Source organism: Rhea pennata, chromosome 28 (assembly GCF_028389875.1).
Source record: "Rhea pennata isolate bPtePen1 chromosome 28, bPtePen1.pri, whole genome shotgun sequence".
NCBI lineage: Eukaryota > Metazoa > Chordata > Aves > Rheiformes > Rheidae > Rhea > Rhea pennata.
In genome coordinates, this window is record NC_084690.1 from 270290 (window position 1) to 298014 (window position 27725).

The 27725-nt window shown below is 55.1% G+C and overlaps 4 protein-coding genes across 4 annotated transcripts; 1 reads left to right on the plus strand and 3 right to left on the minus strand.

Annotated features, from left to right (window-relative positions):
* On the minus strand, positions 1-14861 carry LOC134151806 (histone H2A.V-like). The gene is made up of 6 exons (XM_062596646.1): positions 14805-14861; positions 10106-10351; positions 3251-3328; positions 2162-2275; positions 1142-1271; positions 1-252 (listed from the first exon to the last, which is right to left on the minus strand). The coding sequence occupies exons 1-6, from the start codon at positions 14859-14861 to the stop codon at positions 191-193; spliced, it is 687 nt and encodes a 228-aa protein (XP_062452630.1). The 3' UTR covers positions 1-190.
* On the minus strand, positions 14229-21989 carry PURB (purine rich element binding protein B). The gene is made up of 2 exons (XM_062596749.1): positions 20363-21989; positions 14229-20152 (listed from the first exon to the last, which is right to left on the minus strand). Exon 1 carries the CDS (start codon positions 21987-21989, stop codon positions 20976-20978), a length of 1014 nt encoding a protein of 337 aa, XP_062452733.1. The 3' UTR covers positions 14229-20152; positions 20363-20975.
* Positions 21990-22808: 819 nt separating this feature from the next.
* Positions 22809-25603, plus strand: ACTR1B (actin related protein 1B). The gene is made up of 11 exons (XM_062596711.1): positions 22809-22927; positions 23548-23612; positions 23697-23772; positions 23870-23995; positions 24078-24202; positions 24295-24511; positions 24589-24681; positions 24755-24929; positions 25009-25070; positions 25148-25188; positions 25268-25603. Exons 1-11 carry the CDS (start codon positions 22880-22882, stop codon positions 25368-25370), a joined length of 1131 nt encoding a protein of 376 aa, XP_062452695.1. The 5' UTR covers positions 22809-22879; the 3' UTR covers positions 25371-25603.
* Positions 25604-25674: 71 nt separating this feature from the next.
* On the minus strand, positions 25675-26938 carry LOC134151848 (cytochrome c oxidase subunit 5B, mitochondrial). The gene is made up of 4 exons (XM_062596713.1): positions 26797-26938; positions 26612-26685; positions 26013-26112; positions 25675-25890 (listed from the first exon to the last, which is right to left on the minus strand). The coding sequence occupies exons 1-4, from the start codon at positions 26888-26890 to the stop codon at positions 25778-25780; spliced, it is 381 nt and encodes a 126-aa protein (XP_062452697.1). The 5' UTR covers positions 26891-26938; the 3' UTR covers positions 25675-25777.
* Positions 26939-27725: the final 787 nt, after the last annotated feature.

Consider the following 27725-nt stretch of genomic DNA (forward strand, 5'->3'; position numbering starts at 1 on the left):
TCACGTGACAAAGGTACTTTTTGTCAAACTTTGAGTCTAAAGAACATACAAATGTTTTCTCATGTCTACAGTCAATTGTCTATGCTCTTCCATTTTACTGTTTCTTAAAAAATTCCACATATCCCCATATTTCTTCTGTCCCAGTTACAGTACAATGACAGGGAGAAAGAGGGTTGGCTAAAACTCCTCTCTATGCAGTTTTTTGCTGTCCCTTCTTTCCAATCAGAGACTTATGGATGTGAGGGATTACACCTGCAGAGAGAACAACGTGTTAGAACAAGGATTTCCACCAAGCCAAGCACAAACTCAGAGGTGTATTTGTTGTGTATATTAACAACCAGGGAGTTTTCAATAGTCTGCCACATTTTTTGAAGAGCTCCAAGAAATTCTTTCTGCCTACTTGAAGTCTCCTGATATCCTATAATCCGTCACTAACATGTATAACTTCAACTCAAGCTGATTTCCTCCCACTCAGTGAATCACACCATGTCACTTCAATCAGATCCACTGAAGAAGCAAGCTGACAGCTTACCCCAAGGTAAGAGCGCAGAACAAGACAAGAGTAATTAAAGCATCCAGTATTTATCACTGTTGCTCAGGTACGTTCCTGTATTTCACTCAGCTCAGTAAAACCTCCGCTTAAGGAAGGCGGAGAGGCAAGGGTGCAGTGACAAACACGAGCCATCCCACTCACGACTGCTGCGTGCATCACAATGTGTTCAGCGCAGAGCGCTCACAGGATTTTAGGTGTCTTTCTCCCTAGACTACGCCATTCTGTCACAAATTTGATTATCCAGGAGGAGGCGGCGATTTACCCTTTGCTAAGAAGCACATATTTTAGGCAGGACTTCAGGTTTGTACGTTTAGGCCAATTCTTGTGGAAAACCAGTAGAGGAAACCCACAGCCCACCCAGTCTTGCTTCCCACAAGGCTGCCAGGTGCCACAACTGTTGCAAGATTTGCATTTTTAATCAGCTCGTTAGCACAATGCACTATGGCAGATTCCTGGCCCCACCACAATGATTGCTCTCACTAATCAGGTTGTCTGCCCCAGTGAAGTTAACTTACTGCCTCTCCCCAGAGTCCAGCAGAGCCTCAGCTGCGAGCTAGCTGTTGAATCAAGTGGCTGGACTATACATACCTCCACCAGCAATGGTAGCTTTAATAAGGGAGTCCAACTCTTCATCACCACGAATAGCAAGTTGCAAGTGACGGGGAGTGATACGCTTTACTTTGAGATCCTTTGAAGCATTGCCTGCCAACTCCAGTACCTGGCAAGTAATTAGGAGGATATTCTGTAAGCCTTCAGGCCTCAAAGCAAACTCAGTTTAGCCAACTGGAACGCAGAAATCATGAATAAGCACAACCAGACCTCACTGCTTCAAAGTCTGCTCCAGGCAGCCTGGTATACTCAAAGTAGCTTGTTTTGAAAATGTCAGTAAGTTTCAAATAACTCTTCCTGTCCTCTCACATTTGACAATGAGTTTACCAGGCACAAAGCATCCTGTCACCATGCATGAGTAGGAAACCAGACTCATTTTTTTTCAAATCAGCATCACTTCTGCACATGGGATGTGTATTCAAGAACCCTTCCCTTGAAACTATTTTATTTTCTTTTATTAAAAAAAATAAAATCCAAACAGGCTTTCCAATAGTTAAATCAACTTCATATAGCATTGATCTAGATTGTACCCAGCTTAATCAGCTGAAAAAGGAAAAATAAAAACAAAAAAAACAGAAAAACAGTAGGCAAAGTAGCATCACAAGTATCATATGCTGGGGAACAGCTCTATGTCTTTTAAATTGTGGCCAAACAGAATACGAAGTCACTTTCTATTTGAAAGCCATCAGTAGTGCAGCTGGACATCAACAGCTCCAACAAGACTCGTGTTCAACTTCTCCTTGCTCTTTTGGGGCAGCTGTCTAGGGCGACTGGGAGTACAACAAACTTTGTTATTTAAAGCCAGGAAAATTGCTAACAGCACTTCCTCATGCTTGCAGCTTTGCTCTGGATAGTGGTGCAAGTGATTTTACACCAGGTAACGTTAATATCTGAAGACAAGCAGGAAGTGCACAAATAAAGGCCACCTCCCTATTGCCAGAGAGTAACTCCTGTTGTGCTCTGCGTGACGTGATGTTGACCTCCGTCTCCAGGACCTACCTCAGCGGTGAGATACTCAAGAATTGCAGCACTGTACACTGCAGCAGTAGCACCCACTCGCCCATGGCTCGTAGTGCGAGTCTTCAAGTGTCTGTGGATACGGCCCACCGGGAACTGAAGTAAAAGCAATCAAGATTGAGGTTAATGGCGAGGCACTGACTTCCCGCTCAATGTTTAACGCCTGAAATCTGGTACAAAACGTAGACAGTGTAAGTGTAAGCTTTTACTGATGTATTATATGGGACTAACCCTCATGAAAGCAAGCTTGCATCTGAGTTACTAACAGGGCTAGCAAGTCTTGCATTTAAATGGTCTTCAGCAGAGACACCACAGTGGAGAAGGCTACTTTAAGACTAGAAGTGTCATGGTCTTTACATACTCATCAGGCAAGTATCAAAGTACTTAGCTTGCACTCTGTAAAAAGCTATAGCCATCTATAAATACATTTGCAAGAGTAAAGGCAAGATTACACTGCACGCTGTTACTTTTGGCCAGGAAAGTAACTTACACCCAGCATAATAAATTTACACCCAGCAAGTTTACTGTTTCCAGACTTCCCCTAGAGAACACAAAGTTCCAATAACCAAGAGTATCATAAACTTTAATTAGAGTTTAACAAGCACAAGCATTACGTTTAGGGAGACACAAAACACACTGGAAAAGCACAGATCTTCCACACAGATTTACTGTGGAATTTTACAGTAATCTGAACGGCCAAATTAAGTCTTTTAAGGCATATAAGAGACAGACATGAAGCCTTCCTGAGTAATAAGGAACAGTTGGGAGCAAATGCACCCGCACACAGCACTGTACTCACTGAATCAGCTTCCTGTTCCCCCTACCCATTAAGCTGTGCAGTTTTTATTACTTTGCCATAATCACAGTAGCACTGGAAGAAGATCCAAGTAACAATAAAGGACAAAATGAATCACAGAACTTCAGCAGACTTCATTATCATTATAATAAAAACAGAAGTTTTCAAATGAATTTACAGTAACCTGCCTCTCAGAAATGCACGTTTTACTCCAGGCATTTACATTTTACCACGAGACCAGATGAACACAGGCAAATGACTTTGTACCGCATTACCTGCAGCCCAGCTCTCTGTGAGCGAGAAACTGCCTTTGCCTTGGCCTTTCCACTGTCCTTTCCAGCTTTACCACCAGCCTAGAAAAGACAAACACTTGCATTAATTCAGCCCCCTTCAAGCACGTCTGCAAGTGATAAGTGCTGCACAGCTGTGCTACAAGCCACAAGTAAAAACACTCTCCTCTGCTTCAGTTTGGAAAGTTTATCCCCCCCAAAAGTTTGAAGGATTCATTAAGAGTCAATCTACTATATACAACACTCCCTAATGGGTGCCTGAAGCTTTTCAGGCTCTGAGATATGCTTTCCTGCAAACGATCTGAACATGCGATTTCTTTGTATTATGATACAGGCGGGTAAGGGTGCGGCCACTGATCTCTATTCGAGTTTTAATGTTGTGGGTGTACTGAACACAGCAACAAGCTGAAGTCCAACCTGGCTAGTGCTGACACCAGCAATTTACCTACACACACGCACAAGGCTCTTTAAAGCCACTGTCACTTGATTTGCAGTTACACAGGCACGAGAACACGGCCACACCATTTCCTTTGCCCAGACTAGGCAGCCATAAACAGCTGTATTGACTTATGGCATGCTGACCCGTTTAAGCAACACCAGAAGCAGTTCTCCTCTTTCCCACAATGCCTCCTTGTCAATTAACTTATCTAATTTACAGTTGACACAAGCTAATTGATCTGACTAAGCCATCTCAGTTCTCCAGCAGCTCCCAAAGGCACAGAGCTAAACCTCTGACTTCTTACATCCCAGTGCAAAACCTGCTGCATTTGATCGATGATAAGGCAGTGGACTGGAAGAGAAATGGAAGGGAAACAGCAGGCTGCTGCGCAGTACAGCCTAAAGTACAGCTTGGTGCCTGCTGCAGGAGCAGAGGAGAGACTCTCCTGTCTCATAACATGGTGCAGCCTACCTCTTATTTTCTCAAAGGCAGCCTCTGAAATCAAGAGGCCCTACCTTTGTATCGCTGCAGCTTGACCACTGGGAAGAAAAGCGATGAAATGCAAGTGCTGATATGCTCACCATCCAGGGAGCAATCCTTTTGCAAACCACTTTCCGTTGCCTGACTGATCACAGCAGAGTTTGACACAGCGCCAGGTCCAGTCTCCAGAGTTCAGTCACTGATACTGCATGGATCTACCTGAATTGGTTTTGTCCTGCCCTCTTCAGTTTCTCCTTAAGCAGTTTTATTTCTCAACAATAGCTTAATGCTGCAGTTTAGGTAGCTGTTTGGTTCAGCATAAAACCTTGCCACGGTTCACAGAAACTGCTATGCTTGTGCTGCTTCTCACACCGTCATCTGACAGGAACTGCTGTCAAGTCCAAATTATTCAACGGAAAAGTGTTTTTTGCTTGCCAAAAGAAGCCACTGTACTCTTCTACCCTAAACAGAGCTGTAACACTGCATAATTAAGAAGCAGGCACAGCATTTCCAGTCTACAGCTCTCACATATATCAGTTTCACAGCACCGTAGAAATACATTCCAGTGAAACACATCACAGAGCTAGTAATGGAAAGTGAATTTGGATTCCCAGAACAACTTGGGACAGACATTTGACCAAAAAAACCCCATCAACATACTTCATTTTGCACAGGATCTATTTTATTTTTCCCTTCCATTTAAGCAGGTTTCATCAGTAACTCCCAAGTGCAGGTATACAAAAAAGCATGAGCTCCATATGCTTCTAGTTTCTCCACTAACATAACTTTTAGTACATTGTCCCAAGTATTTTAGTAAGTTAGAGGGTCCATGGCTAAGTCATGCTGCTTTAACAGTAGTTTCCTTTGATGTGTGATTGGATGTTTTTGCAGTTCCTGTTACTGCCATTTTCACTATTTTCCAGAAGTTGCCAAACAGGGAAAAGAAAATAGCACAGAGAACCAAGTGTGTGCAAAAGCAGTTGTGAGAACAGTTTCATTTTAGACTAATTTCCTCTGTTCCAAATGAAGGCATACATTGACACAGATAGTATTTCAAGATCCTATTTCTGAACATACGAATTTGCTATTTGGGACTACAGGTTTCAAGGGCAATTCCCTTCCTGCACTAGAGCAGCAAAACATCAGAGAGCCCCTAGCATTATGGTTTTAACAAAAGTCATGTTGCAGTGTTACAACAGGTTACTGAAGTCACTGCAAGAATTAGAGCATTCATCACTTCCTCTCTGAAGACTTTAACACATGCATGTTAAAATTGCCACTACTTGTCTGTAGCAAAGTTCCTGCAAAGCCCTGAAACACACAACTTTGAAAGCAACTGAGAAATGAGGAAGAACTGAACAGGAGCCCAGGTTTATGAGGCTCTCAGCCACCTCAAAGAAATCAGTGGTTTTTAAGTGATATTAAAAGACATTGAAGTCCATTCATAGCTAAAAAAGAAAAAGCAGTGTCTAACCAAGAATGTTACACCAGCAGACCTAATTAACTGCTGATTCAAACCTAGGGCATTCGGAAAGCCTGCACCCTCTGACCAAAAGGACTGCATTTGGCCTAAAATTTCTGCCAGTATTCTCCCACCTCAGGGCAGACAAGCTACATCTGAAGCCTGAAATGAAGATCAAGAGACTATTCCTCTTCGGCATTTACTACTTCAAGGGGACTTCAGGGCATCCTCTACTTCAGTCTGTTAGGCTACATCTCCAAGATTACTGAGAGTTAAAAGAAGAGGTAAAGGTAGGACAATGTTTTCCACCAAACATGAAGGGAAGTTTCTCAAAGATGGGGCTAACACTTAACAGCCATGCATCTGCCCAAGCTACACTACATTATCGTTACTAAACCGAACTCAGCCATTTAAGAAACAGTGCAGAAAAGTAGGCATCTGTAAGCCTAAAATTAAGTCACCCAACTGGCGATTAGTAGAGAAGTCTCCCATATAGCTACTGCAAAGGAAACTCGGATAGTCAGACTCCCGAGACACGCTGATTACTTGTAATCCCCATTATTTTATTTATTTATTTATTTTTTACACACTATAGTGACGCCACAATCCTAACACCCCTGAATAATCACCATCCTCTTCTAATAAGTGTGGAAGTGAAGCCTGCTGTGACAGAGCTGAAAATTGAAACCAGCCATCCATTCTAATCAGACCATCCCTTCCCGGTCCTTTAAAAGAAATCACAGCATTCAGAGATCCCCAGGAGACAAAGGTAATGCTAATTGAGCATAATAATCTGGTCCTTAAAATAGGATGCTAGCTTAACTCTGGAGAGGCCTCCTTGTACATGATGTGAAGATCTCTGTGGCTGTGTATAGTTAGTTAAATATTAATACAACGTACTTATATCTAGTTTGGAGCATCAATACAGTTTAAGTTCAAATGCTTTTTTAAAAAAAAAAAAAAGGACACTATACCCCGCCCACCTACCCACACATACAACAGAAGTTGCAATAAGAAAGCATTTGATTTGAAAAAGCATAGCAATACAAGCAGAGAAATGCTGGGTGAGGTCCTTAACAGGAAAGCCGGGCCAGCTTCCTGCAGCAAGAAGCCAACAGCGTGGACGTCAGCACTCCGTGCCATGCCAGTACAGGTGCACTTCTGTGCGGGTCAGCGGCCACACCTCCGTACACAAATGCGGTTGCGGCAACACAAGCCTGGAAAAAGCCAGCTTTTCTCGCTGCAAGGAGGTTCACATCTGGTAAACACACTCATCTTTTTGGCTGCAGACACCAGAACAGGACTTCCTTTAGAAGCAGATTGTTCTATTTTGCTAACAAACAGGTCAACTGTTAGACTGCTTGCACCTAGGTAGTTAAGGGAGACATTTTCAAAAAATATTTCTAAGCCACAGATTCAACCCTCCCTTCACTGCAGTGAATTTGTTCTTATTGTATAGAGCAGGAACTTCAGTTACTTTTACAGGTAGAAAATGCCACACAGTAGAACTTCAGCATTCAGTGTAAAGATGACACAGGAGTATTCTGGGATGTGTTTCTCTTTCTTGGTAAGACTGCTTTGGGGAAAAAAAACAGTGGAGCTTCATAGGGCTTTTTTTTAAGCCAGCTGTGGACTTCCCTACCTTTCCATTAAGTTTTCTAGCTGGCAGCTTCCTGCCTACTTACTCTTTATAATATATTTGACTGAAGAGAGGATAAAGTCTAATAGCTTGAAAGTTCCCACCACTACCAATTCCGATTGCAACCTGGGGAACAGCACTAATCTACATCGAGAGAAGTACAGAAATCCCAAGTAAGAACATTTATGGGGCATTTTCCCCCCACTCCAAGTCCCCTAACTTGAGTAAAAGCAGTTGCTAAGAATTCCCTATCAAAGGAAACTGTGCTGTTGAAGGTATGCCTTCTAGCCCTAGTTAACCATTTTTATAGCCCAAATATATTAATGACCAACATTTCCACATACTGGCATTTTGTTTTCCATAGGGGAAATGTTTTATAGAAAGGCTGTAGCCAGGAGAGCTGCTCTAATAATTCCAGCCCTGGAGTGAAGCCTGGGAACACAGCCTAGCTCTCTTAAAAGAGCAATTTATTATCAGAAGACTAGTTTATGCAGTGGAATTAAAGACTATCAATATTATCTTCCTCTTCAGAAGAATTCAAGCCTTTCTAATTTAGAAAAACCTTGTCCTTGAGCATTCAGTGCAGTTTACTGTAACAGCTTAAAAATCTCTTGCCCAAGGCATTCCGCACTATGCTTTGAGAGTGGTTCCAAAGTGTTTGCTGAGCAGTGCTGCTGTCCCAGCTGAGGCAGGAACATAGCGTGTTGTTCTTTTCTGTCCAAGGAAGTTACTTGCTGGGAAACATTTCTCAAACACTAAGTGCTGTCTTGGCTCCTAAGTAACTCCTACCTGTGCAATTTTCTTCAAGATTTGCATTAATTTCAAGTCAAGAGGATATTCCCTTCCCCCCATTTACTGCAAGAGGTGCTGAACAGAGACACTCATCCACGAAGAATTTTTTTAAAGAAGCAGGAAGTTTTAGCTTCTATTCTCAGCTTCATTTTGCAATACCATCGGTGAAGTCTGTGATACTTAAATATAGTGCTTCTATGGCACCAAGATCCATTGACATTAAATAATATAGCTTCTGGGGCAATTCTGCTGAACAGGATATCTTTGCTTACACTGCAGTAAGCTGTTCTTAGAATGCATTCCTACATTTAAACATTAGATTTAAAATGTTACTCTTTCACAGCAGGTAAGTAACTTTAGTCCTTGGAAACAAAACAACTACTTAAAAAAGCAATTTGTTATCTCCTGCCATAAGTTATAAGATATCCTTGAGCACAAGTTTTCCACAGCAAGATCAATTGCATAATCTCACAGTGCACTTCCACTTTAACCCTTTGTAATCAGGGCCCTTGTCTCAAGCTTTAGAAACTCTTTATGTATATCCCAAGCAATTGAACCTAAATAATAGACTGCAGCTAGTTCCCTGCAACTGTTCAGAGAAAGGATAGAAAAAGGGCATGCTGATCTCATGACAGAAAATGGTGTTCCTTACATACATTTTGATCTATAAAAATCCAGGTGCAAACTCCGGGGCACCCCATCTCCAGATCCGGGGTGACCCAGCCACAGATTCACAGCACCCTCGACAAACATTAATTGAAAGCACTCTTTCAAGGTTAGTAAACAAGCATTAAGGAGTTACAACAGCAGAAACTCCAATCGTTTTCACAAGTTTTAGACGCCAGGCTAAACAAATGCACAGCAGAGCCAGCCACCAGAAAAAAAATTAAATCTCGAGTCTTCTCTTCTTCTCTTCCCACTCTTCTGCTCACTCCTCCAGATTCTCACAGAATCAGTTTCTTTGAGAAGCTAGACCGAGCTACGCTGAAAGCTAAAACACAGCAGAAGCGCAAAGAGGAGCTGTCAGCTAGAAATTAAGCAGTGGAAACCAAATATTCCTCAGGGGCAAGGAACAGCTTAGAAAGAGTGTTCGGCCACTTGATGTACTTACTTCAGAATACTCGCTTCTCATTTGATGCATTTTACACGCCTGGCTGTCTAGACTTCACTATACAATCTTTAAAAACACATAAGCAAAAAAAAAAAAAAAGTAAAGAGACAGCTTCCCTCCAAAACCTTAACAGACCAGATAAAGGAAGTTACCCTTAGCTAGCAATCTTCCAGCCTACTTGTGAAAGCTTTGACAGTAGTATGCACACAAGCAAGCCCCAAGCTCTCTCACTTGCCTCCTGCCAGGCTGATCGATGGAGCAGTTTGGGAACTGCCACATATCCTCTTGCAGATATATCTGGAAGGGCCTCGCACAGAGCAATGAAATCGGGGAGAGGTTTTTGTTACACAATCCTGGCAGTTTGTTGGCACCCTAGGAGGAGGAAGGGGCAGATGCCGGGAAGGGAGTTGAAACGGGTTTGAGCGCACTTCCGCAGCACCTCTTCCGAAGGGAGGCTCTCGGCGGAGCCCCCTCGGTAAGGGCAGCGGAGGCGCCGTGCCCAAGGTCACGGATCAGTGACGAAGCCTAGCACTGGAGCCGGTGAGGCCCCAGCCGCCGCCGCAGCGCCACACCAACGCGAGCGGCGGCAACATCGAGCCCCCGGGGCTGCGGCTGGGCACCTCCATCCGCCGGTGCCGGCTACAATTAGCCGCTGACAGCGGCGGAAGCGTCCCCAGCCGCCCCCTCCCCCCAACTCCCCTGTCACTTCTGGGCGTGCGGCCAGACGCCCCGGGCGGGCCGTCCCGCCGCGGCCCGGAGCTCCCGCAGCCGCCCCGCGGGCGCAGGGCGCCCCCCGCCGCCGTGCCCGGTCTCAGCCCGCACTGCCGCCGGCTCCGGTGCCGACGTCGCACGGGCAGCCTAGAGCTTTCCCGCCAAGAGGAGCCGGGCCGAGCCGGGCCGCGGCCCCCGCTCCTCACCATGGTGCCGCTGCAGCTACCGCCGCCGCCGCCTGAGCTCCGGTCCCGAGTCCGCGCTGGAGCCGCCTCAGGAGCCGCCAGACAATAACCCGCCCGAGCGCGAGGAGGGAGCCTGGCCTGCCGCGGCGGCCCCGAACCAATCAGCGCGCCCCATACTAATTTGAACGTCCCGCTCCAACCAATCCACGCGCCACTTCTTGCTACCTCACTGGCCCCGCCCCGCGGCCCGTTTAACGGCTGTTTTTCCTTTGCACACGGCACGCAGGGATGAGGGCGGGGGAGGCGCGCGCAAGCGCGCCTGCGCCGGTGGGCGGTGCAGCGGAGTGACGCGACCGTTGGCCAGTAAAAAGAGCAAATCTCGCCGGTGAAAGCGGGGCTACTCAGACTGACAATCAAAGTAACCAATGCGATGAGAGAAAGCTTTCCCGCCCATTCTCTCCCCCCCCCCGGTCCCATCCGCTTGTTTGTTTGCGAGAAGCAACAGAAGCGGGGGGTGGGGGCGAGCGGCGGCGGCCCTGAGGGCGGCGGCGGCGTCTGACCCGCTGCCGCTAGGGGCAGGGCTGCCGCCGCCTGGCCTGACAGGGCCGCTGCCGACGCCGACGCTGGGTGTCCCGGCATCCGCCCGTTTTTACCCGTCCCTGGCGGGCCCATCGCTCCCGGGACTGCGGCGCGGCCAGCCGGGGTCCGCGGAGCGGGGATGCGCTGGCGGTGACAGGAACCGCCGCCCTCCTGAGCCCTGCCCGGGGCCTCGGCCCTGCCCGGGCCGTGTGCTGCCCCTCTCCAGTCTCAGGGCTGCTCCACACGCTGCCAAGTCCCTTCTCTGACAGGCGTTGCAGACCCCCATCTCTCCCCTCTGCCGCCTTTTTCCAGGAAGAGCCCGGAGCTTCCCACCTTCCTGCTCAAGGGGAGGTAGCAGCAGCTATATCAGACTCGCTCCAAGTACCAGCCGCTCTGCGACCCCCGCGCAGTGGCTTGAAAAGCTTCACACTGCACCCCGAGCGATGGGAAGCAACCTAGCAAGACGTTACCCAAACGTGGCATGCTCTGTCCCCACATCACGGAGCAGGCCAGAGCATTGCTGCCCTGAGGCGCCTGCAGCGGGCAGGTTGCTTGCCTCAAAGTGGCACTTGACACCTTGAATTATGGAGCTAGCTACACCAGGATGAACTCACAAGCGGGAATTCATGCCAGGTGATGCTCCCCCCCCCCCAAAAAAAAAGGCCTTGTGGCTTGACAGAGTGTGTTACCCCGCACGGTAGAGGTGTGAGCGAATAGAAAGAAGTGAGAAGGGATGGCAGGGATGAAATAGAATTTGCCTAGGTCCAAACTCATTGGGGAAAGATTGTAAAATGGACTGGACTGGGTTGAATTCAAGCCTCAAACGTTCCCCAAAGCTCAGTGGCCCCCAGAAACAGGGTTGTAAAAATGCTACCAGCACAGAATGATGTACAGAGGGAGCTTCTCACCTTGATATTCAAACACAAAAGTCACTAATATTGGCAAGGGTCAAATATTGCAGAAAGTCATAGAAAAAAGATAATTTATTGTACAAATTGTCGTGGGCAATTTGGGTTTGATAAGGATTGATGGTGTTACAGATGAATTATTCCTAGAAAATAACCTTCAGTTCCTCATAATGATCTTGTTCCTCAGGATTTGCTCATCAAACCAAATTCAGTTTAAGTGATGAGAGCATCAAAGTGGCCTTATTTAAATCTTGCGGTTTAGAGGGCAAGATTTGATAAATAAATGGAGCTGTTTTGGGAGTGTAACGAAGGCCCTCATGTGAAAGAGTCTTTGAAGCAGGATGCTCACAACTAGGCATTTGTTTCCCAAGGGAAAAAAGAAAAGTAGAAAGCTACCATCGATGAAAAACACCTTATCCTACCCCATGTGCTCATGAGAGAGGAGGCTTTGAAGCAGCCTTCTGGTGAGAGATGCTGCTGGGTGATGCCTGTGGGACCCAGAGGAGAGCTCGCCTTCAGCATCTTTTCAGGGATCTTTTATCCAGGCACATTTTCAGGCTTAATCTGGTCATGTCTGGTGCATTTTGGACATTAGTTGGGATGTACGTGCAAGATGACATGTGCATCAGCCTGGGCTCCATGGGGCTTTGGCAATGCTGATGACCAAACCTCCCCCTGCCAAAAAAAAAAAAAAAAAAAAAAAAAAAAAAAAAACGCAGCTGACCTGCTGCTGGCATTTCCCTGATGGCCGTGACTGCCCTTAAGGTTTCTGCCCTTCGGGACTTCACACAGGGACAGGCAGGACAGACACCACAGAGGGAGGAAAAGCTGGAGGAGGTAAGGGAGCGCCAGGCTGTTTGGGAGAGGAGGAGGAGGAGGACGGGTCCCACAGCGACGTGGATGGAGCTGAGGTGCTGAGCCACCTTCACCCTCCTTTGGCCGCGGCACCCCAAGCCCAGGGAGCTGGGAGCTGGCTGGGGGGGAGGGGGCACAAGTCTGATAACCAAGACGCTGTGAGGTTTTGGCCCTGGTGTGGCCCTCACGCCCCCTCCTGCTTGTTGCTGTCAGCGTCCCGTGGAGGTGGTAGTGCTCCATGCCAGCCAGAGGCTGTGGCAGTGCCTGGGGTGTCCGATGAGGGGCAGCCCCAGTGCCTGCTGCCGGGCTCCGCCGACGCCTAGGTTGCCCCCACAGTGGGGCTCCTGGGCACTCCTCGTGCCTCAGTTTCCCATTGGAGCCTGCCAACAGCGGACATGGTTTGGGGAGCAGTGGGGCCCTGTGCAGTGCCCCCACAGCCACTGTGGGGGGGGGGTTCAGTATTGCCATGGTGGACCCCTGCAGCCCAGTGGCTGGCAGCACCGAACTCTTCAACCCTGCAGTTCCTCCAGGTCCCCTCTGGAGCTGCTCCCCTCTCCCCGCCCCCCCGCCCCGTTGTCTGCACCTGCCCAGGGGGCAGCAACTGCCGCGGGCGCCTGCTGTGCTCGGGGCCCCCACAGCTGTTCCCGGGGCTCAGCGCGGGGCCTGCTCCCTCCCATGGCTGTCCCAGCTCTGGCTGGGGGATGGAGCAGTTGGTGGCAGGGGCTGCCTCCGCCGTGGCATCCGGGGGACGTGCAAGACAGGGTCCCTGGGGATGCTGCCAGCTGCTCCTAACGGTGCCCAAAACACAAAGTCATCCAGGGCGAGGGGATCCGGCGCGCAGGGCTGGCGGGGATGGGGTCAGGTCGGGCCCTGGGCACTCGAGGACAAGGCGGGGGGTGCCCAGCTCCCTGCAGCGCCTTGGGGAAGGCGGCTGCCACGGGGCCGCGGCGCGCGAGCTGAGCCGGGCGCGTGCACAAGAGGCAGCTCATGCGCACACAGCTCCTGCCCGTGTCCTCAGATGAGCCCGTGCCCGCAGGGAGCCGCAGAGCTAAATGCAGCGCAGGCTGCGGCGCCTGCGTCACGGCACACGGGCTCGGCGTGGGCTCACGCCGCCTGGGCCTCCCTCACCCTGCAGGGGCGGCACGGGACTGCTGTGTCCTCACGGAGCCGGGGCACGGCACGCACCAAGCACACAGCTTTGCACACGCCATACGTGTTACGTACGTGCTGCGCACGCACAGGCACGTCGGGCTGATCTACATACACACACACACACACAAGCAGCAACACACGGCATGAACCTCACACAGGCACAGAAACGTGCACACACAGGTGCACAGCGACACGCATCCACGTAGCAACAGGCATGTATACGCACACACGAGCCCATGCAAACACACAGATGTGGTACTGCTCCTTGCACACGCACTGATCATGTGTGCGTGTGCTGCACCAATTCTGCGCACACGTGAATTCTTGCACACGCACCGCCAAGGCCTCCCCCCACCCCTGCACAGTGGGAACTGGGGGGTCCCGAGGTGACAGGGGACAGTGCCCCCGCGGGACAGCGGCTCTGCACGGGTGGCAGCAGGCACTCCCCGGGGCCAGCCCTGAGCCTGCCCACCCCGTCCCTTAGCAACGTGGTAGCATTGATGACCCACAGGGACTGTGGCCAGACCCACGGGAGAGATCAGGGGGTCACAGAGCGCCGCAGCTCCGCTCTGCCCACTGCCCAGGCCCCCCTGCTGCCCTCTGCACCCTCCCACCCAAGCAGTCAAATGAACGAGACAGAGGCCAGGTGGGTTTTTCATTCACTTTTCCGCATACTTTTTATTTGTTACAAACATACAATTCTTTAAATATAGACTGTAAAACTCCATTTGCAAAAATCTGCTACGGTAAGGAGTGCTCGCTAGCATGAGGAGTTCGTCACGTCGGGCGTCATCTTTGCTAGTGGTAAATCCAGGACCTGCCTTCGGCAACAGCTGGCCGCTCCCCGGCATCTCCCAAAGCCGCCCCGCCGGCCGCCAGAGGAAGGGAATGAGAATCGGCCCCGCTGCCGTGGGTCACTCGCTCGCCGGGGAGAGGGGGACGGGGCCCCTCCAGGCACCGGCAGCCCCGCGCTGGGCCGCGTAAAGTGCATGGTTTGCTTTATTTTTTTCTTTCATTAAAAAAATAAGAGGAATAAAACTTTCTTCTTTCGTCAAGGTACTTCGGGGTGAACGTTTTGGTCTCTCAGCAGATATTGCGGAAGGCAGTTCCAGCCCTGCGGTGCCCAGACTTGGCGTCTCTCCCTGCCTCTAGCTTTCCGAGGAGGATGCGACTCTCCCACCTGCTGCCTCGCGCCCCAGCGCCACCGTTTTCCCATTTCACGGTACGAGCACATGCATGCGGGCACCCAGCAGCCTCGTTTCCACTCTGTGCCGCGACTCCATGCTTACCCCTGCCCCGGCAGCAGATGAACCGGGGTGTGGGAGAGGGCTCGCTGCCAGGTCCCAGCTCTCGGAGCGGCGTCCACCTCGCGCGCCTCCGCCCCCGCGGCCTCCTCGGCTACTGTTCGCGAGAGTTAAGGCGACAAAGCAGCACTTCTGCAGTGGCGGAAGCGCGTACGCGTCCCCCTTCGCCATCTTGTCGCCAGGCAGGACGGACCCATCTCTCTCTCTCTCCAGCCCCATTTTAGTGGCCTTGCTGCGAGACAACGGGAGTTTGTCTCCCCGTCACTGCTCTTGTTACACTGCTGTGAGGCCAGAATATTGCAGCAGGCTCTCCCCTGCCTTTAACACGTGCTTTTAAGGCCTCGAAGCTGCAAGCCTGTCACCGCCACAGCATTGATGCCGCGCTGAGCAGCTAGACACTGCCGACGCCAAGCCCAAACCTCGCGTTCCCGGGCACGTGAGCCCGGGATTTCCTCCCTCTGTCCACAGGGAGAGCTCAGTGGTGGGAGCACACACAAACCACGGCACTAAGGAGGCAAAGAGAAGCTATTCTAGGGACTCCGAGATTTCACGTACTACAGACCTGATGGTTGCCACCACCATGTCTAGAAGCCACCACATGTGTCACCCTCTTCACTAGTAACTTCCTTTCCCGGCTCAGCTCAAAGCACGCTAGATCCAAGACTTCCCAGGGCTTTCACTCCCTCCTGTGTAAGCAGCTGCCAAACAAGCCTTGTAGCCCCACCACACGCGAGGCCGGATGCTTTCCGACGCACGTCTTTCCCAGCGCCATTCTCACCACCGCCAGCAGATCCAAAGCAGAACGGGACGTCGTGGGGGCTTTCTACGTACAACTAGAGGACCTGGTATCGGGTAGGCCCGGCACGCGCTGCGAAGCTGAGTGGGGAAGGGCAGGGGAGCTTACACAGATGCACAAAACACGAGCTCTCAGCTTGGTGCACACACCGCACCGCCTGACGGTTGCTTGACGCTCCCCTACCGAGTTATCTGAGCATCCGGCTCCGGGAGGAAGAGGAGGAAGACCGCGTGCGCCAGTTTGCAACAGCAGAGCCTCGACCTACAAAGAATATTTCTCGGAGCATCCTTCAACAAGGCCTGTCCTTCCAAAGAGACACCAGCGGTGAGCCTGCGGCCTTAAGGCCGTTCTGTTTCTGCGAGACCTCTCGTAGCCACAGCGTGCACAACGACGCACCGATCCGGTTCGAAACCCCCGCTCGCAGGGGCATCCCCCTTCGTGACAAGGGCTCCCTCGAACCACCCGACCGGCCGCAGCCGAGATGGGCTGCTTTTCTGACGGGAAACCTCTCGACAGCGTCTCCCGGCTCTGCAGCGAGAGTCGAGGCGGCGCTCCTTCAGCGAATATCTGCTGAGAGATTGCTTGTGCATCAGCTAAAGTACCGTCATCACTCACTCACGGTTCTTTTTCTTTTTTTTTTCTTTTTTTTTCTTTTTTTCTTTTTTTTAAGAGAAGCCAGTGCGTGAATCACGCGCTGGCAAGTTTGTTTTTTTTTTTTTTTTTTTTTTTTTTGCCAACAAGAGAAACTGCCACTCTCTCGAGAGCAAAGATGCTTGTGAATTAGTCACTTCTGAATCACTTAGGGTGCAGGCACTGCCCTGCAATCTCGCTTAGGGAAAGGTCACATCTTAGCAAGTCATCCTCCGCCATCACCACAGCCAAAGTGTGCAGTCAGCGATGGACCACTCAATATGAGGGGATTATTGTAACCAACCTCTTGTGCCCATTACCCCGAACGACTGAAAATGAGACAGGGTAGTTTTTTTGTTTGTTTTTCTTTTTTTCTTTGGGGCAGGGAGCAGGGAAATTGAAGCAATTTTGACTCTGACTTTAAAGGAGCTGCGGGTTGCGGCAGAGCGAACCCTGCTGCGTGGCTGCGGCAGCCCCCGCAGGGATCTCTCCGTGACCCGCAGCTCTGGGAGCGGACAGCCGACTCTGGCTCCGACAAGGGCCCATCTCTGGGCTTTTCGGCCCAGACGTCTCAGGTATTTACATTAGCTTTTTGGGCGCTATACAAGATTTACATTTCCTTTTGTACAGCAGATATTTTGATAGAGTTGCGCTCTCAAACTGTCCTTTCTGGGGCAACAGAAATCTGGAAGCTCCAGGAATTTGGGATTTCCCCCTTCCAAAAAATGAATTTTGCCCGTTTTCTACAGAATCCAAACCAAAAAAAACCACAATTATATATATACACACACATATATATATGTGTATATACATATATATATATATTTATATATATAAAGGAACAACAAAACCATCCAACCTGCCACTCGCGACCACCTCGCTGCCTTCTCCACCCAAAGCCACGTCAAGGACAGGACTGGCTCTTCCCCGCCACGGCTCAGCCCCATCACAACGCACCGAAGTGAGCCGTCCTCGCCAGCCCACGTGCCTGTCCAGGCTGGTAGGTTACGCGTTCCCAGCCAGCTGAAGGGAGACGTTTTCGGGAATGAGCGGCCCGGTCTGTCCAGACGAGCCAGATCCAGGCGAGAGCACGGCGCGGGCAGCTGGGGGTGGGGAGGAAGGGATTTGTGTAACAAAATTCATCTCACTTTAATCATAAGCCAATAAGTGTTTCGCACGATCCTCGCTGCACGTTTAAATGGCATCAGAAGCGTACAGGAGGGGAAAAACCTCCCGTCTCCCGGGGGAAACGGCAGCTAGGCGATGTTCCTTCTCCCTGCCTCCGCACCCCGGCTCCCCCATCACCTCCCGTCTCCGGAGTGAAAGCATCTCCTACAGCAGTGAACCTGAACTTCAAACCGGCCCCCGCCGGGATTGAACCCATCGTCCAGAGCGGGAAAGCGGGTCTTTAACCCGCTGCACAATAAACAAAAAGAAGAAAAAAAGAAAATAAAGAACATCTCCCCTCTTTCGAAAACCACCTCAGTCCTCACTTGCACCCGTGGCTTGTCCACCCACCTTTCGGATCGTTCTTGCTGGCCGCTGGCAGGTTTAAAAGCTTTTTTGTTTTTTTGCTGCGAGATTTCTTCCCCGACGCGCTCTGTTCTTATCACCTGTTTGCTGGAAGGTCAAATGGAGCTGCGGAAGGTTTCTGTACATAGATACATCACTTGTCTGGCCTGACGCCTACAGAAGAAAGGTTTCTGTTTGCCAAAGCGAATGCCATGTGTGGCAGTGGGTTTTTTTTTTTTTTTGGCGTGTGTGATATTTGCCTCGTTCCTCTTCCACGTATTTCCTAGGCAGCTAACAACAGCTTAGCCACTGGCTGAGGCCCACGAAGACCCCGTTGCTACCACAGAGTAGAAAGGTAAGGCTAGTTACTGCAATTCAGCCAAAAAAAAAAAGAATATATATATATGTATATATATATAATCCTCTTCAAAAGGAGAGGTACCGCCTGCATCTTTGCAAGAACCAAATTGGCTCACAGCAGCTGAGCAACAGAAAGTCAATCACCACTGAAGCAAGGAAACGAGATGCTGGTCTGCGCGCGGAACCGTACGTTGTTCGCAATGAACGGAGTTACAGCCTCGTCCGCCGGCGGCCTCAAATCCTCCTCGCCGCCTCCGAGCTCTAATCCGCAGGACGGAGCTGTCTTACGGTGCTAAAGTGTGACTTCCGTCCGCCGAAACCGGGTGGCAATTCATTCTCCGCGGCAAAGAACTGAACGCGTGTGAACAAAATACATAGGTAAATACAGCAGGACATTACTGGAAACAGCTGCCTTACAGTACAAAATACAGTACAAGTGTATGGATGTAATTCAAACATCAAGAAATACTATTGCTCCCGTATGATTTAAGAAACCGAGTTCTTTGCAACGGAGAAGAATAAAAACAGGAAAACAAAAAAGTTCTTTTAAAAATCCCTTAAAAAGACCTACGGACAACGGGAGGCCAGGATTTGTTTTTGAGAAGGGCAGCGATACACATTCGCGGCTGACAGACAGACACACGGGTAACATTCCCGGTAACGTTGCTGGATTTGGGGTACGGGATGGAGCTGATCCCCCCCCCGACGTTGCCGCAACCACGTGAGAAGAGTCGCTTTTCGTCTGTTCCTCGTTTTCCAATAAATACAAACCGAACAGATAGCGTAGAGAGAGGAATACCAAAAGAAGGGTATGCAATAATAAATTAACAAGGCAGCTCAAATCAAAGGGCAGGCATGCACAGTTTCAAAAAAAAAAAAAAAGAAAAAAAACAAAACAAAAAAGTCCTAGAGACTCTAGAAGATGTCACACAAGTAATACCTGAAACTTTGGAATGAACAGCGGGCTCCCCATTCAGTTCAAAGTTACTAGTATATGATAATGTGGCTAAAAAAATACCTTTCTGGAGGGGTAGGACTGACCCGATTAGCTAAAAAAAAAAGACCATTTGAGAGTGAAAATCCATTTAATAATAGAAGAGGTGATCGCTGAAAAGACCCCAACTTTATTCTGGAACAGCTGGACGAATTGGCAGTAGCCAGTCTCTGGTGAAACTTGGAGGTGGTAAGAAAAAAAAAATACCCGCTGCCAGGGTATCGTTAATAGTCACAGAGCTTATCGTTTTCACGTCGGCGCCTTCACCGCGATGGGCCCGAAGCTCCCACAGGTTGTGTGTCGCGCTAACAAGCCAGCCCTTGCCAACTCCGCTGTTAACACGATGTGAGGTACTGAGGAAACGGATCGAGTTCGTTTGCTAAAAATTCTCGTAAAAGAAGAACTGATGGATTTCTGCACCTGAGGTTCTTGGTGGTTTTGAGTCAGACTGATGCGTCCACGGATCCCCACCGAAGCCTCCACTTTTGCTCGCGTCTTGCTCGGTGCTGGTCGTTCCTTTGCCCAGACTAAAGACTTGCAGCCGTGTTTCTTTTCTTTTTTTTTCCTTTTTTTTTTTTTTTTTGCTCTTTCCCAACTGAGCGACAGCTTTAAGAAATAGCTAGTTTTAGTGACCCAGCAACTGGGGCTGGATTGCGGTCGCCCACCGGAGCCAGGGGAAAACTGGCTCGCCTTCCTTCCAACTACTAAAGCCAGTGCTCTTTCGAGACCACCTTATTTGGAGAGAAGGGGCAGATCTTTAGTGAGCAGCAGCCAATCCATCGAGCTTTCCTTGTGCTTTATGCCTGCTTTTTCTTTAACCTACCTCTCTTTGCAACCCCCATGTTAAAAGAAAAAAAAAATCAAAACAAGAAAGTGTTCTTAATCTTCAGAAACCTGCCAGCTTTTAACTAGTTCACTTATGGGTTCCAGTTCAGACGCCTGGAGTTTAGCAGTTTGCATCCCAGAAAACAAACAATTCTGCAAAGGAAAAAAAGAAGAGACAATGGACATTGGTCCAGATACGGCCCCCCCTCCCCTGAAATCACGCTTCCGAAAGCTCCCAGTCTCGATCTCTTGCTCTCTTCCCCCCCCCTCCTCCGCCAGCCCTGTCTTTAAATGCCCGTCTTCTGCCCGGCTAAGTCCATGATTGATGATTTCTACATGTCACGGCTGTTTCCCCGTTATGACCTGCACCCTCAGAGCTGGGAAGCCGCAGGGGCCTCGCTCCCTTCTCTTCGAGCTCAGTGCGCTTGTGGACGCCAGGATGCTGGTTTCGATGGTGGTAGGGGCACGATGTTGACACAGACAGAGGGGTTTCGGGGCAGGAGAGGAGAGAGGATCCGGGAGGCCTCCCCGTCCTCCCCCCGCCAAAAACAAAAAACAAAAAAACAAAGAGTCCTTGGGCTGAAGCAGGCGTAGGGAAGGAGGGAAGATCCAGGCAGCTGGGTCCCCCGGTGCCGGGGAAGGATGCTGCATGTCCCAGGCTCCCCTCGGGACGGCGGTGGCTTGCCCCGGCGGGTGACGGGGGCTGCCCCACGGCGGCGTAGGTCGGCATGTGTGTGTGTGTGTGCGCGTGGAGGAGGGAGGGACGCGGTCGGTGTCTGCGGTCGGGCCGGTTTCTCTCTCCGACGGTGGAGCAGGGAGGGCGGGCGGGGGGGGGAAGGGGAGGCGCTCGGGGCCCCCTTCTCCCTGTCGCAGCCCTGGCGGCGAGGAGGGGAAGGGGGGCCCAGGCTGGGGTGAGACGGGGAGGTGGGGGGTGGGGGGGGAAGGAGGGAGGGCGGCAGGGGCATGGGGAAGGGGCTCAGTCGTCGTCCACGTCGTCGCCGTCGGAGTCATCGCCGGCACCACTGCCACTGCCCGGCCCCGGCGGCCCGGCTCGGCGGTCGTAGAGCTTGTCCCGCTGGCGCTCCTGGATGTCGCGCATCTCCTCGGCATAGCGGCAGAAGGCGCCGCCAAACTTGGCCCAGGCCTTGTAGGGCACGGTGATGGCGTTGCGGTAGGACGGCTTCACCTCGCTCACCCGCAGGAAGACGCCGTACTTGTTGCAGCCCACGTCGAAGAAGAAGCGCTTGGAGTCCACCGTGATGGAGGTGCCCTCGGGCAGCTCGCCATAGAGCCCCCCGCCGCCCGGCCCGCCGCCCCCGGGGCCGCCCAGCTCGTCCTCCTCGCCACCGTAGTCGTCGATGAGCTTGGCCAGGGCATCGCGAAACTCGATGAGGCCCTGGGCGGGCAGGGCAATGGTCTGGCCGCTCTGCAGGCCCGGCGGGCCGCCGGGGAAGCCGCCAGGGCCGCCGGGACCGCGGTTGACGGTCTGGCGGATGCGGAGGAAGCGCCCGCGCTGGTTCTCCTTCAGGTCCAGGTAGTACTTGCGGTTCTCCCGCACCAGGAACTCGCTCTTGAGGGCCCGCCGGGGCCCGGCGCCGGCGCCGTCCTCGCCGGTGGGGCCCGCGGCCTGCGCCAGCTGCTCGGGGCTGGAGGGCCCCAGCTGGGCGTAGTGCTCGATGAAGTCGCCCAGGTAGTCGCGGAACTCGGCGGCCACAGCCATGGAGAGCGTGAGGCGGCTCTTGGAGCCGCCGGCGCCCACCTCGGCGATCTTGAGGAAGCGGCCCTTGGCGTTCTGCTTGACGTCCAGGTAGAACCGCTTGTTCTGGATGTCGAGCCGCTTCGAGGCCAGCTCCTGCGTCTCCTGCTCCGGGCCGCCGGCGGCCCCCGCGCCGCCGCCGCCGCCGCGGGGCCCCGCGAACCCGCCGCCGCCGCCGCCGCCGCTGCCGCTGCCGCTGCCGCCGCGCTCGCTGCCGCTGTCCCCGTCCGCCATCTTGCCCGCCCGCCCGCCCCGCGCCTTCCGCGCGCGCGCCCGCCCGGCTTCCGGCGCGCGCCCCCGCGTCCCCCCCGCCGCCACCGCCAACCCCGCGCGCGCGCACGCCCGCCCCGCTGCGACAGGGGTGACGTCACCGCCGCACTCCACCGCCCCCGGCGCGCGCGCGCGCCCGTGTGGGTCCTCCCCCCCCCCCGTCCCCACTCCACCGTCACGTGAGCGGCCAGGCCCCGCCCGGGTGTCCCCGCGCGCCCTCTGCCGCGCGGCTAAACCCCGCCCCGCCCCGGCGAGGCCCCGCCCCGGCGAGGCCCCGCCCCCTCAACGAAGCCCCGCTCCCTCGCCCTCCCCAGCCCCAGCAGCTCTGGCACCCGGGACCCCCCGCCCCCCCGCGCCCTGCGCATCCCCAATTTCCCCGGGCACCCCCGAAATCACCCACCCCCCTGGCACGCCCAATGCCGCCGGGCACTTCCAAACCCCCCCAGCTCCCCCAGGCACCTCCAGCTCCCCCGGGCACCCCCAAATTCCTCCCCCTCCCCCCAGCGGTGCGCGGTCTCTTTAAGAGTGGAGCCATGACATCACCGCTCCCCGCCTCCCCCCCCCCCGGCCGCGCGGCGCAGCCAGGCTTGATGCGGAAGGCCCGCCCCCGCGGGGCGCCCATTGGGCGGCTGTCAGGCTGCGGCCCCGCCCGCCGCGCCGCTCCCCCGCTCGGGCGCCCCCGCTGTCAATCGCGCAGAGCGGGCTCCCATTGGCTGGGCGCGGCGGGCGGGATAGGCTGCGCGGCGGGCGGTGGCGGGGGGGGGAGCGGGCGAGGGAGGGAGGGAGGGGAGCGTCGCCCGGAGCCGCGTCCAGCGCCGAGCCCCGCGCAGCGAGCGGGCGGCGGGCCCGCCGGCATGGAGGCCTACGACGTCATCGCCAACCAGCCTGTCGTCATCGACAACGTGAGGCCCCAGCCGGCTGCAGCGGAGGGAGAGCTCGGCGGAGGCGGGGGGGCGGGAGGGCTCGTGGGTGTGGAGCGGGGGGCGGGGCCTGCAGCGGGGCGCGGGGTCTGGAGGGGGCGGGGTCTGGAACGAGGGCGGGGCCTGGAGCGGGGGGCGGGGCCTGCAGGGGTGGTCTAGAGCTGCCCCCCCAGCCAGTCGCCTCTCCTGAGGGTTGTCCCTTGTTGGGGAGGGGGGCTGAGTTCTAGATCAGCACAGGGTGGAGGGAGCTGTGACCTAGAGCAGGGTGGCACCCCCCCCCCCGGGATCTGGATCTCAGCATCTAGAGCTTGGGAGGGGCTTGACCCTGTGGTCCAGAGCCAGGGGTGGGGGTTCTAGCAAAGCGTGGGGACACACTGTGTTCTAGATTCACGTTCTTGATCAGGAGCAATCCTGCACTCCAGACACCATGGTTGCGCCCTGCTCTGGAGCCAGGCTGGGGGCGAGGGGGGGGTCTAACACAGCTGGGAAGGGAGGGCTGGGGTGGTGGGTGGGTGATGGAAGACATCCTGCTCTAGAACCCCAGGGTTCTAGATCGAGGTGCCATGTGGGGCTGGCGCCTAGCATCTTGCCCTGTCCCGCAGGGCTCTGGGGTGGTGAAGGCCGGCTTCGCTGGCGACCAGATCCCCAAGTACTGCTTCCCAAACTAGTGAGTATGGGGTGGGGGAGAGGGGGCAGCCCCTACACCTGGGTGGGGGCCACCCTCGCGCCTCCTCTCACTCCCTCTCGCCAGTGTGGGCCGCCCGAAACACGTCCGTGTCATGGCTGGGGCGCTGGAGGGAGACCTCTTCATCGGGCCCAAAGCTGAGGTACCGCAGGGTGCAGGCAGCACCCAAGGGTGGTGGTGGTTGGTGGTGGGGGGAAGCACCCAAAGACCCCCACTGAGCGCCGCCTCCGCCCCGCCAGGAGCACCGGGGCCTCCTGGCCATCCGCTACCCCATGGAGCACGGCGTGGTGCGTGACTGGAACGACATGGAGCGCATCTGGCAGTACGTCTACTCCAAGGACCAGCTCCAGACCTTCTCTGAGGAGGTAGCAGCCCCCGGCGGGCGCGTGGAGTTGGGAACCGGGTGCCAGCCCCTCGCGCTCTCACCCATGCCCTGCTCTTGCCCAGCACCCGGTGCTGCTCACCGAGGCGCCCCTCAACCCCAGCAAGAACCGGGAGAAGGCAGCCGAGGTTTTCTTCGAGACCTTCAACGTGCCGGCGCTCTTCATCTCCATGCAAGCCGTGCTCAGCCTGTGAGCACCGGGAGGGAGCTGGGGCGGGGGTGGGGGGGAAGGCGGCGAAACAGCTCCCCCCCGGCTGACAGCCCCGTGTCCCCACCACCCAGGTACGCCACGGGCCGCACCACGGGGGTGGTGCTGGACGCGGGCGACGGCGTGACGCATGCCGTGCCCATCTACGAGGGCTTCGCCATGCCCCACTCCATCATGCGGGTGGACGTGGCCGGGCGCGACGTCTCCCGCTACCTCCGGCTGCTCCTCCGCAAGGAGGGCTCCGACTTCCACACCTCGGCCGAGTTCGAGGTGGTCAAGACCATCAAGGAGGTGAGGCAGGGAGGGGGGAGCGGGCCGGCGGGCGCCGGGGCTCTGCCATCCCCCCTCACCCCCAGTTCTCTCCGCAGCGAGCCTGCTACCTCTCCATCAGCCCCCAGAAGGATGAGGCGCTGGAGACGGAGAAGGTTCAGTACACGCTGCCCGACGGCAGCACGTTGGATGTGAGTAAGGGCAAGGCAGAGAGCCGGGCGTGAGTCCCGAGCAGCTCCGGCAGCCGCCGTCGCCTTCGCGTAGGTGGGTGCAGCTCGCTTCCGGGCGCCTGAACTGCTTTTCCAACCGGATCTCATCGGTGATGAGAGCGAGGGCATCCACGAGGTGCTGGCTTTCGCCATCCAGAAGTCCGACTTGGACCTACGCCGCACGCTCTTCGCCAACATCGTCCTCTCGGGCGGCTCGACGCTCTTTAAAGGTGCCCACCGCCGCTCCCCACAGGGTCCCCGCCACCGCTACCCCCCCCCCCACAGACACACTTTCTCCCTCCCCACCAGGTTTCGGGGACCGGCTACTCAGCGAGGTGAAGAAACTGGCCCCCAAGGACATCAAAATCAAGGTGAGGGGCGGGGGGGGGGGGGGGCTGCGGCGGGCTCCGGTCGCCGGCGCCCCGCTGACCGCTGGCCTCTCTCGCAGATCTCAGCCCCGCAGGAGCGGCTGTACTCCACGTGGATCGGGTGAGCGCCCGCGACACAGCCCACCCGGCCCCCGGCCGCCCCTCTCCCCGCTCACCCTCCCCCTGCTTCCCTCCCGCAGCGGCTCCATCTTGGCCTCGCTAGACACCTTCAAGAAGATGTGGGTGTCCAAGAAGGAGTACGAGGAGGACGGCCTGCGGGCCATCCACCGGAAGACGTTTTAAGAGCAGGTCGGGGGAGCCGCTTCTTGCCACGGGGGCCACCAGCCTCCGCCCCAGCGCAGGGAACAGCATCGTCCCCCTTTTCCAAGCGGCCCTGGGAAGCTGGGGTGGGGGGTCAGCACCCGGCACAGAGTCCCACTCCCCCCGACACATGTACAATAACTCTACACGGTTGCCTATTTTTTTTCCCTTTTTTGTAAATTCAGTATAGTAATAATTATAAATTAACGACGAGGCTCTGCTCCGGGGTCATTCATGCGGAGCCCCTCAGCAGCGCAGACGGGAGCAGAGGAAGGAGGAAGCCGAGTTTCCACACAACAACTCTTTATTTATTTAAGAACAAGACGGAGGGAAGGGGGCAAAGGGAAGGGCGCCGCAGCGGCTCCACTGGGCCCCGGCGAGCGGCGGCCTCAGTGAGGCAGCTCGTGGGGGATCAGCTTGTAGTGGGCGCCGCAGGAGGGGCACCGCTGTGCCTCCCCCTTGTGCAGCCAGAACCAGATGACGCAGCTGTTGTCCTCTTCACCTGGCGTGGGGAAAGGTGTGTGTGGGGGGAAAGGCAGTTGGGGAGGGGCCCAGCGGCAGCTGGGATGTTGGGGGGGGGGTGAGGACCCCGCCCACAACGAGGGAAGGGCTGGGGGCACTTACAGACGCAGCCCACGATGCGCTTGTCATGGATGGAGGGCACCAAGTTGGGATCCTCCTTGGTCCCCGCGTAGCGTTTGGGCCGGAACATGCTGTAGGGGTCCTGGTGGGTGGGTTTGGAGGGCCGGGGGGGGGGTCAGTGGGTGGGTGGCACTTACAGCCCGCCTAGCCCCAAGTTTCCCCCCCTCCACGAGATTTGACCCCATCAAATTTCTGAGCCTCCTCCACCCCAGCACTTCGCCCATCCTCGAACTCCCCCCCAATTTCTAAGCCCCGCCTCTGTCCTTGAGGTTCCCCCCCCCCCCGGGGTCAACATCCCCCAAATGCCCCCCCTCCCCAGGAAACCACATCCCTGAGCTTTTCCACGCCGCCCCCTGGGCCACTCACCCCCCCTATCCCCAAGGACACCCCACCCTCTCCCCCCCCCGATCTCTGAGTTCCTCCCTCAGCCCGAGCTTCTCCCGGGGACTTCCCCCTCCCCCGGAGATTCAACCCCCCTCCAAATTTCCAACCTCCCCCAAAGCCGCAGCCGCCGCCCCCCCCCCCCCCCGGGACTCGCCCTTCCCCAAAGCCCCGCTCCACCCGCCGGTGCCCGCTCTCACCAGGCCCTTGTTCATGGCCTCTAGCACCTTCCGCTCCAGCCCCGTCGCCTGCTCCTCGTCGCTGGCCAGGCCGCCTGCAGGCAGCGGCGCGGCCCGTGAGATCGGCCGCCGCCGCCGCCCTCATCCCGGCGCCCCGCTCCCCTCCCCGCCCCCCCCCCCCGCTCTCCGGCCCTCCCCGGGCTCACCGGGCACGGCGAGGTGTCGGGCCGGCAGGACGCGGGCGGGCGGCGCGGGCGGCAGCCGCAATGCCGCGCACACCCGCAGTAACCTTGACGCCATGACGAGCGGCGGCGGCGGGCACTCGGCGCTTCCGGCGGTGGCGGCGGCGGAAGCGGAAGTGAGCGGCGCTTCCGGCGCGGGGCGGGGGCCGCGCGGCCACGCCCCATCCGCGCGGCCACGCCCCCTGGCAACCGCGGCCACGCCCCTGGCAACCGCGGCCACGCCCGCATCTCCTGGGTGGGAGGGGTGTCGGGGGGACCCGCCCCCAGCCCCCCCACCTCCGCCCCCCTTCGTCCCCCCTTCATCCCTCTGTCCATCTCTCCTTCGTTCCCGTCCATCCTCCTTCACACCCATCCATCCCTCCAGCCTCCATCCCGCCGTCCTTCCATCCCGCCGTCCTTCCATCCCGCCGTCCTTCCATCCCTCCAGCCTCCATCCCGCCGTCCTTCCATCCCGCCGTCCTTCCATCCCGCCGTCCTTCCATCCCTCCAGCCTCCATCCCGCCGTCCTTCCATCCCCCCAGCCTCCATCCCGCCGTCCTTCCATCCCGCCGTCCTTCCATCCCTCCAGCCTCCATCCCGCCGTCCTTCCATCCCGCCGTCCTTCCATCCCTCCAGCCTCCATCCCGCCGTCCTTCCATCCCCCCAGCCTCCATCCCGCCGTCCTTCCATCCCGCCGTCCTTCCATCCCTCCAGCCTCCATCCCGCCGTCCTTCCATCCCGCCGTCCTTCCATCCCCCCAGCCTCCATCCCGCTGTCCTTCCATCCTGCTGTCCTTCCATCCCGCCGTCCTTCCATCCCTCCAGCCTCCATCCTGCTGTCCTTCCATCCCGCCGTCCTTCCATCCCTCCAGCCTCCATCCCGCCGTCCTTCCATCCTGCTGTCCTTCCATCCCA

What these genes read in the sequence shown, in the direction of transcription:
- LOC134151806 (XM_062596646.1), bottom strand. Translation starts at nt 14,861, where the DNA reads ATGGAGTCGCGGCACAGAGTGGAAACGAGGCTGCTGGGTGCCCGCATG. An exon ending in TTGAGTATCTCACCGCTGAG is followed by an intron (nt 1,272 to 2,161) that starts GTAGGTCCTGGA and finishes ATTACTTGCCAG; the next exon opens with GTACTGGAGTTGGCAGGCAA. An exon ending in AGCTACCATTGCTGGTGGAG is followed by an intron (nt 253 to 1,141) that starts GTATGTATAGTC and finishes TTCTCTCTGCAG; the next exon opens with GTGTAATCCCTCACATCCAT.
- PURB (XM_062596749.1), bottom strand. Translation starts at nt 21,989, where the DNA reads ATGGCGGACGGGGACAGCGGCAGCGAGCGCGGCGGCAGCGGCAGCGGC.
- ACTR1B (XM_062596711.1), top strand. Translation starts at nt 22,880, where the DNA reads ATGGAGGCCTACGACGTCATCGCCAACCAGCCTGTCGTCATCGACAAC. An exon ending in TCATCGGGCCCAAAGCTGAG is followed by an intron (nt 23,773 to 23,869) that starts GTACCGCAGGGT and finishes CCGCCCCGCCAG; the next exon opens with GAGCACCGGGGCCTCCTGGC. An exon ending in CCGACGGCAGCACGTTGGAT is followed by an intron (nt 24,682 to 24,754) that starts GTGAGTAAGGGC and finishes GCCTTCGCGTAG; the next exon opens with GTGGGTGCAGCTCGCTTCCG.
- LOC134151848 (XM_062596713.1), bottom strand. Translation starts at nt 26,890, where the DNA reads ATGGCGTCAAGGTTACTGCGGGTGTGCGCGGCATTGCGGCTGCCGCCC. An exon ending in CCGACACCTCGCCGTGCCCG is followed by an intron (nt 26,686 to 26,796) that starts GTGAGCCCGGGG and finishes CGCTGCCTGCAG; the next exon opens with GCGGCCTGGCCAGCGACGAG. An exon ending in GCGCATCGTGGGCTGCGTCT is followed by an intron (nt 25,891 to 26,012) that starts GTAAGTGCCCCC and finishes TCCCCACGCCAG; the next exon opens with GTGAAGAGGACAACAGCTGC.